At 31.6% G+C, this 9,809-nt stretch overlaps 1 protein-coding gene across 1 annotated transcript; it reads right to left on the reverse strand.

The window, feature by feature from the left end:
• Positions 1-6,293: 6,293 nt before the first annotated feature.
• Positions 6,294-7,301, reverse strand: LOC133316049 (L10-interacting MYB domain-containing protein-like). Its single transcript, XM_061517747.1, has 2 exons — positions 6,978-7,301; positions 6,294-6,863 (listed from the first exon to the last, which is right to left on the reverse strand). The coding sequence occupies exons 1-2, from the start codon at positions 7,299-7,301 to the stop codon at positions 6,294-6,296; spliced, it is 894 nt and encodes a 297-aa protein (XP_061373731.1).
• Between the last annotated feature and the right edge of the window lie 2,508 nt (positions 7,302-9,809).

Raw genomic sequence — 9,809 nt, forward strand, 5'->3', positions numbered from 1 at the left:
GCAAACGAGCACGAAGAAGATTTGCAGTTCCATAGCCAGTTCCTTGCCATATATTTCATTGCTGCAGGCTAGGAGAGCCTTGAGAGCAGGGGCTTTCGATTATGTCATGTTGGGAGGTGTTTCATATCTCAACTCTTTCTCTCTCCTTCGTCGACGGAACGGTAAATCTTGTCGAGGAGTGTGGAAGAGAAAGACGGGTTTTTAGCATCGTTTAAAAACCTGTGTTCTTTGCGCGTTTTCTCCAACCTGTTGTACATGTTGGATGGGGGTGAGTAATAAATTGGAATAGCACGGGTGAAAATGAAAATGATGAAATGGGACGGTGACAAACAAGGAATAAAGTATGGTGGGGTAGTGCTTTTAGGGGTGAAACTTAGAGGGAGTTCGAAAAGCTGCCATGGAAGGTGCTTAAAATGATCATGAGAGTGAAACTGGTTATGATTGAAGGAAGAAGAAGGAGAGAAGGAAACGTGAAGAGGGTAATTGATTCCTTGTGTAAGAGAAAGAGAAAAAAAAAGAGCGTAATGAGAGCAGAGTGAAATATTGAATATTTCTGGTAATTCATAAAAACAAGGGTATTTTCGTCATAGCACATTATTTTCCCATCTATATTTAACCAAAATCCAAATATAGACTTTGCAAAAGTTACCTAATTTCCCTCGTAAAATTTTTCTCAACCAAACAACTTTTTTTTTACATTTTCCTACCTATCTCACTTTCCAACCATTTCCCTATATTTAACATTTCCCTATTATTCATAAAATTTCTCCTCAACCAAACGCCCCCCGGGTTTTATAAGAGTTATGTTGTAGAAAAAGTGATTGTGTAATGTTATAGAGATTCGTTTTGTCGTGCCTTAGTTGTTTTTTTTTTTTGCTTTAAAAAGTGTGGGCCCCACAAAATGTTGTGTGAGTAGAAATTTTTTTCGTGTAATGTTAAAAGACAAACTAAAACCCCTTACTTCTAACCAGTGTTTAAAAACCCGGCCCGACCATCGACCCCGCCGAGGTCAGGGGTCATGGGGTCACGGGTTCAACCGGGGGGTCATGGGGTCACTACGCTGACCCGGTTTTATATATTAAAAAAATATAAATATATATATACTATATGAAAATATTAAAAAACAAACCACTAATCATCAAAGATTCAAAATATACTTAACATAATTCACCAATTACAACCACAAGTCAATATTACACAATCTAATTAAAGTATCAAGATACCAAAATACAAAACTCATATTCTAATGGGTCACTACGCTTGCCCGGTTCTGCCTCTTTTGAGAAGGTCCTTGACAAAGGAAAATTTAAAGGAAGTAAGAATGAGATTTTGTTTTCCATCGACGACTGTAAGGATTTCATTTGAATGAGTAAAATTCTTATCTTTTTTAGAAGATTCACGGCAGCGAGGTGAAGATTAAAAACATCTAAGTCGCTGGGAGAGAAGAGAAGGATTAGATTTAGGTTTGCATGTATTTTTATATTATTTTTTTAAATAACATGATCTTGTTTCATGGAATTTTTTTTTTTTAAAAAAAACATGCAATGACCCCCTTTGACCCCTCTGACTCGAGAGTCACTGAAACTCGGCCGGGTGTTGGGGGTTGGAGGGGTAGATATGCATATAGGGTCTAACTTGTGACCCCTACCCTCAGAGGGGAGGAGTCAAGGTTAATCCGGGTCAACCCGGGAGGCGGGGCGGGGTTTTAAAACACTGCTTCTAACCCACAATCTTCACTTTTTTTAGGGTGTCGTTGCTATGTGGATGAGATTAACAGCCTCTTTGTTTGAGCTTCTATAAAAAGTAATTTTTATCTCTTCCTTATTTTAGAAGTGCTTTTTTATAAAAGTTAAAGTTATTTATATTTTTATAAAAATATTTAGTTTTTGAAAAAAAAATATTTAGTTTTTGACTTCTACCTTTCTATAATTTAAAATTTTTAACTTCTAAAAAATTAAGTTTTTAGCTTTTTTTAAAAGTAGACATCCAAACGAACTTAAAGTGAGGAGTGTTTTTTTTTTAAAAAAAAAAAATAGCTTTTGAAAAAAAAAAAACTCTTCCAAACTAACCCTAATTTTTTTCGTGGCGTAAAGGCTAGAGGTTTATGCTATGTCCCCAAGTTGCTTTGCCTAGATTTCAAAGCAGATGTTCTTTAGGTGGTGTTTGGTTGAGAGCTTTTCAGCGGATATTTATCTTTCTGAAGTATGGCTTTTAGAAACACCATGTTTGTTTCAACGTATTTTCACCAAAACCCATCTATCCAATTTGTTTAGATTTATGAGAAACATAGATATCCGCACTGTTTAGAAACCCAATTTGAAGGTGGGATTTTCGGAAAACCGGTTATCTGGCTTTTAATGCACTGTTGATTTCATAAAGTTACATAATTTTCCCAGTAAAGTTTTTCCCCACAAAACAACTTTTTTTTACATTTTTCTATCTATCTCACTTTATCTATCTTTCCAATCATTTTTCTATCTATTACATTTCCCTACTATTCCAAAAAAATTCCCTCAACCAAACGCCCCCTTAAACTCCAAGAGTTCATTCTTTGCGCGCAGCTTGCCTACCAGCTATCTCATCCCTTGAGGTTACAATCTTCACTTTATTAAGATTTTCTTAATCTTAATTTACAAAATTCATTAATTAAGTGATTGGGTTAGAGCTTATCCATCAACAGTATTACACCTTTACCAAAACACCCAATGTGAAAAAATGAAATAAATAAGTAAAAATAAAAATAATATAAATTTTTTAAACATTTATAAATATAAAATAAAATATAAATGGAAAATAATATATAGGGCTTATCATTTCTCAAGCTCAAGCTGCTTGAGATAATTTTATCTCCGGCTACTAAATCATAATCGTATAAAGACAGATCAATAGTGATAAAGGAAGAGAGAGAAATTTGGAATTATAACTATTCAAAAGTGAATCAATTAATACAAGGAAATAAATAAACAAAACGACGTAATTTTGGGATGGCCGGAGATAAACTTACCTCAAGTTACCGGATAAATGTTTTTTTTCATATATATATATATATATATATATATATATATATATACATATGTTATATTTACAAATTTTTTGTTTACAAACTTTACAAATTACACTATGTACTCCGGTAAGTAAATTTTTAACTGAGTCTGCTCCCGGGAGCACACAGTGCAGTTTGTAAGAGTTTGTAAATATAACTCTCCCCTATATATATATTGGGCTTATCGTTTCTCAAGCTGTTTGAGATAACTTTATCTCCGGCTATTAAATCATAACCGTACAAAGATAGATCAATGGTGATAAAGGAAGAGAGAGAAAAAAGAAATCATAACCATTCAAAAGTGAATCAATTAATATAAGAAAATAAATAAATAAACCACGTAGGGTGGATGGAGATAAATATATATAATTATATAACATATATATTACAAGGCTATTGACAAACCATTATGACCACATTTGCATTCCATGCAAATCTTTCAATGTAAACGGTGAAAATACACTGCAGAATTAATTATGAAAAAACTGTCTTTGTTGCATGAATAATGTTATTCCTTGTAGTTTCTGCCTATTATCTTGGAAATAAAATACCTTGTACAGTTGTACTCCAAATAGTAAAGTATTAAATCCAATATAGTTCCATACTTATTGATGCTGAAATCTCACTGCTTTATATAATTCACTTGATTTATTTCAATTTTCAAGTTGCAAGAATCAGTATGTTTCTATTTATTTTGTTTTGTGTGCATCTCTAAAATTGTTGGAAGAGATATTTAATTTAAATTAATGTAAAACTTAATCTAAATTAATTTAAAATTTAATTTAAAAATCTTATGAAACTATTAAAAAAAATTATTTCCAATAAATACGCCATACAATCCTGATTATTTACCCTAGTTTTTAATTGTGATCCACGATTGCCACTGTAGTCATAATATTGCAATTTGAAGGTCTTTACAACTGCAACCAAACTGCAATTGAAGTCATGTTAATTAATCAGATCTTTTCAAAGTGCAAATATTGCTTCCTTAAAAAATTAAATTATGAAAAACTAGTATTTTATACAGAATATTATTAGAAAGTATCAAGTGTTTATTTACTAGAACAATTTTAAATGTAATTGATCCAATAAAAGATGTGAAAATGCATTATTCATGTGTTTTAAGTAATTTTTTTAAAATTATAATTTTGAAAGACCTATGGTTTGACCCTATCCCATAAGATTTTGTGAAACTTTTTATCTGTGAGATTTTGGGTGTGTTTGATTGTGTTCTGATTTTTTTGTTCTTAAAACTATTCTGTAAAATAGTTTTTAAGAATTAATTTTCAGAACAAAAGAAGAAAAAAATCCGTTTGGTAAACTTATTTTAAAAAGAGTTTTAAAAATTAGAAAACAAGAAAATCTGCTTGACAATTTTGTTCTAAAAATATGTTTTCAAAACAAAAAAACAAAAAACTCGTTTGGTTAATAACTTTTTTCTTGTTAACTTTGTTTAAGATATGTAAAAAATTTATAAAGTCTTTTTGAAGACCAAATTAAATCATATTATAAGTTTTTTGGTTATTGTATTTTCTTTTTTCTTTTTTTTGGTGAGGTGGTTATTGTATTTTCAGTTACTAATAATATCAACCATGCAAAGCCATTATTACTGCCCTCTAAGATGAAGATACCTTAAAAGGACATGAACTCCCTATCAGATAATTTGTCTCGTATATCAAACATAAATAAGTAAAAGCAAATCATATGGCCAGTTAAGCTTAGAGTTATATCAGTTATTTCATAAAAGAATATCAATGGCCAGTAGCAATTAATAATCATTTGGAAAAACGAAAGACAAGAATATTGTATAAAATCAATACAGCAAGTGATATTCAATTAGACTTAAACAAATTTGTTGAGCAATTTAAAGCAACTAGAATCAAAATATTGTATCGGAAACCTTTTCCTCTTCACTTCAGTGAAGACAAACCTTTCCATTTCCATGTGGTTTTTTCAATTTCTGAGACCACTTTAACACTATTAAAAAATAAGTTAAGTCGTCCATTTTACTCTTCTTTTTTTTATTAAAAAAAAAACACTTAATTTTATAGTTCCTCATCAATCCATGATGGTAAAACTTTTAGATCATGGGAACATGTTGCTACAATTCCTTTATCACTTAGACACATTTTTAGTATTTATGCAGAGAGTATGTTATAATGCTGCTTTAGTTCACTGGATTTTAGGTGCAGTAGTACTTCCAAAATAAACATAAAGAGTAACGGGCTAAAGATGTTTCATTCCTGACCCGTTGAAACTATTTGTTGATCTTTCAGATACACCTAGTTTAAGAAATGCACATAAAAGGTCTCCAAGTCTAAAAGCTTGATCTTTCACAAGTCTAATCCTTATGAGTTATAACTTTGATTGGAGAAAGGAAAGTTATGGCGAGCTGGAGATTACAGCATAACAGTTTCAAACTGATTAGGATTGCATTCCTTCTATATAAATACAATTTTCCCTTCCACTAGACTAGGCACACACTCATATCAAAAGAAATGGAAAATCTTTCAGAAAAAAATGAATGTTGTTATTAACACTGATAAGGGTAGAATCCATAATAATCTAATACAATGCTGAAGTAATTCAAATGCTGGATAAGATAAACTTGGATAAGTATTCTGGAAAAATAACCTAGATGAGATAAAATAACTAAATTTTGGATAAGATAACAAATAAATAACCTATTTCTATCTGATTGCAGTAACTCAGCATGCCACATGAGAATAGCAGCATTTTGTTCCTATTTGCTAATATTTTCTCACCTTTTCTTGTTCTTCTTTTAAGCTCTATGACTTGAATGATCTGATTTCTACGCAAGTTATATAAACTTAGTAAACATTTAGTGAATCATCCTACATAACAAAAAAAGGAAAACAACAAGCAACAAACAAAAATAAAAATACATCAATGGTGCATAACAGCCCAATCCCTCAGCACATCTGTTAGGGAAATGCCTTTAAATAGAACCATGTTCTTTACACATCTATAATGAACCTAAATAGTTGTTGGTGCTCCAAATCTTGAGCATATAGCAAAAATAGCATATAACTATATACACATTAGCAAAGATGATCAGACCAAAGCTTAAGCAAAACAAAAAATACAGCCAAGACAAAGCAAATCTGATCATAGTAAAGTTTAAACAAAACACAAACTAAAGTCCCACCACAGCTGCGCCAAAATTAAAATCACAGTTGTAGCAAAGTATACTATGACCAAAAGCATCCAATCATGCAGTCAAAGTTTCTCAATCAATTGTATCTAGCCATGCCTTTCTCCTATCAGTAGACATAGCAAGAAACATTTTCCTCCATGTAGGCTCCACAAATTTTTTCAAAGCCTTAATGTAGATGTCATTTGCAACGTCTTTAGTCTCTTCAAGGGCAGCCACACACTTTGTAATAGAATAATCTGTAGAATAGTTTGAAGAAGTGGCCCTATATTTCTCAGCTCTTGCAAAAGAAATCTCTGCTTTTGCTTTAGATGCTTCTGCCCATGCTTGAAGTGCATCTGCCATTTGAAATGTTTTAGACTCTTTGTAAGACTTACGTTCTCTTGCTTGAATTTTGCGTTTTCCCCGATGTGTGGTTTGCTCAATTGTTTGCAAGTCATCATCTGAACTATCTAGATTAACATCTACGTGAACACCATTATTAAGGTATTGATTTTCAAGCTCAAGTTCTTCATCTGTATTTGGTGGGTCTTGGGTAGATGAATGATGAAGTACTCCAGTTGCAGTACTTCTATTAAATAAGATTCCTAATAACTTGTAATGCTCACATCCTTTCTTTTGAAATTGAGCAGCCTCTGGATGCACCTAAAATAGTAAAATATTGACAAAAAATAAGTGAATCATATTATAGTCAAAAGATACTTTAAATGATGACAATTAAGTCAAACCATAACCTTACAAACAAAATATTAAATATACCCGAATGTAAGACTGCCAAACTTCTTCACTAGCAGTGACAGTGTTGGTTTCAGCATCCCAACCAAATCCAGTGTGTTGCAAGAGTAAAGAGAACTCACGATGCTTAGTTCGTAGTCTATGGAACTTTTGCTTTATTTGCTTGACACTAAAAGACCGATTACTTACGGAATTCATTTTATCTTTTATGGAATTCCATATTCTAGTGTGAAAAACACCGTTCTGCATATTTCCTTTGGTGACCTCATCAACCATAATATGAATGTAATCCTTAATTATTGAATCAGGCCAAACCTTTGCATCATTTTTTTCAGCATTAGTTTCCATCTATCATATGAACAAGCATTGAAAGTATGTAAGCAAATCAAGTATATAGCTAAATAGACTCCCAGAAAAAAATTCACAATAACCTACAATTTTACATATTTTTTCGATCAAAAAAGGCAAAAAGTGAACCATAGAGCTACCATTTTTGCAAAAGCAATTTCGCATACAAAAAGTGTTATATTCACATTGCAGGCTATTTGGCCATTCTAACACCAGAACAAATTTATTTACTGACAAATTTATTTATAAGCAATACAAGTGCCTTTATAGTAGGTTGCAACTTGCAGGTAAAATGCCTTCACATTATAACCTTAATCCATCAGAAAAGTTAAATTCTTGATCTTATCCATTAAAGGAAAAAAACTAAAAGCAAACCTCTGGATAAGATCCCCAACAACAATTGCTAGTATTTTCTACTGCATATGGGTTGAAATGCATTTTTATTTTCCTTATTTTATTATCATTTTCATTTTTTGGGTACATGTTCTTTCTTATTTTATTTCTGAGAAAACAAACAACAAATCATTGATAGTAGAAATCATAACAAAAGGGTATAAAAAAAATCCAAAAATGGAAATGAAAATATCACCATTATCACATCACAGTCACACCACTCAATACTCTCGGATTTCAAATTTTCTAACAAATAGAACACTCCAAAAAAAGAAAAAGAAAAATTGAAAATCTTTAGCAGTTAAGCTAATGGAAAACTTTCAAGTTTCATATCAACGTGAAAAGTGCAAAGTTTCTATATTTGAGAAAATAAAATAAAATAAATAAAGAAATAATGAAAACAGCTACCTTGGTCTTTTGAGTTGTTGGCAGCATCACCATATTTGGAACTCAAGCCAAAAAATTCCCTCTCCATATGGTAAAAAAATCAAAGTTTTGCTATTTCTAGCTATAACAAGAATAAGACTTTAACAATTCCACAGAGAAAAAGAAAATAAATTTGATGTGTTTGCAGCAAATGGTTGCTTCTTCAGCTGGTAAATGGGTAGAAGAAGAAACAGAGACAACAAAACAGAGAGATATAAAGAGAGAGAAATTGAATGAACAAAAATAAAAGGCTCGTGTACAAAAATAAAAGAGAATGTGTTATTAAAAGAAGAAGCAAAAAGATTGGTTTTTGCTGGACATCATTCGTTCAAAAATTAGAAAAAGCATACCAACTTTACAAACATCTAATGAGAGAAGATCTTAGTAAAAGAAAAAAAACCAGAGAATTGCTTCCAAAGATGAAGAGAAGATGAGTGAATCTTTCCCGCTCACTGGCCTCAGCTTCCCACTCATTGGCTAAAGAAGGTCGTTAAACCGTTCTCAAACCCTTACATTTCACATATACCGAAGAATAATGAAACATCAATATTTACGCAATTGCCATTAATGAAAATTGCTATTCTCCGTGTTTTTGCTTGTTCTCAGAATAGAAAACGAAAAATGAGAATCAAAACACCATTTAGGTGTTTCCTAACTTTTGTTTTAAAAACTAAAATTCAGTTACTGTTTTAAATTTTTTTTTTACAAAACAACTTTGCCAAACAGTTTTTTTTGTTTTTTGTTTTTAAAATTTAAAAACTGTTTTACAAAACTAAAATCAAACAGACCCTTTATTTTGGGGTTTGTTTTACTATATGGGCTTTTCAGCCCTAATCCACGTGGATTGAAATTAAATTGGGAGTGTTAATCCATTTTTACAGCTCTAATTTTATTATTTAACTTTGCTATTTTTTTTTAGTACAATTTAACTTAGCTCTTTGTTTGATTGATTCTATGCATTCACTCTGTAATCTTGTAAAGTAATGGAAACATTTACACTCTGCACCTAAGGTATCGACCTCATAAAGCAGTAAATATCTTTCATTAATTGTGAGTGTGACCATTCATAATCTGAAGTTGGCATGAAAGTTCAATGACTACAAATTTGTCAAAACGAAAGTGAGAGAAAAGGTAATCCGAGGTGAATTATTCACTTTTGACAAAGTAGGATAATAAAGAAAATTCCCCATCAGTGAAACAATTGTATCTGGAACTAAAATAGCCATGTCTGTACTAGACAATCAAAGCGAGATCTAACTAGTCAATTGAACATAATTTTGTTTGAGTCGAGAACATCGTCATGGTAAAATTAGCTCTTCCAAAAAGGATTTTTTCGCATTCACAAGGATTTGAAGTCAAAATCTTACTTAAACAAAATCAAATATGTATCACTTAAACTAACCCCATTCATTCTAACCAGTCAATGCCTACTGCGTTGTATCGATTTGAGTTGGACCCTCCTCTTGAACCTTAGAAAAAACACTTGAACACGAGGCAGAGCAAGAGCTTCTTCGTTGAAGTTCACCCACCATCATATCATGTCATCTATTTTCCATTATTTCTCAATCAAAGGCCCTCATTCTGTCCTATTTCTACGTCACTCCTCAAAAGTTCTTGTTCAAATAAACTACGTATCCACCACTTTCAATTATTGGACTTCTCTAGTTTCCTTCAATAATTGTTTTTGAG

This window comes from Gastrolobium bilobum, unplaced genomic scaffold (genome assembly GCF_033153095.1).
Source record: "Gastrolobium bilobum isolate Gb01-03AN ecotype WA unplaced genomic scaffold, APGP_CSIRO_Gbil_v1 utg13848, whole genome shotgun sequence".
Classification (NCBI taxonomy): domain Eukaryota; kingdom Viridiplantae; phylum Streptophyta; class Magnoliopsida; order Fabales; family Fabaceae; genus Gastrolobium; species Gastrolobium bilobum.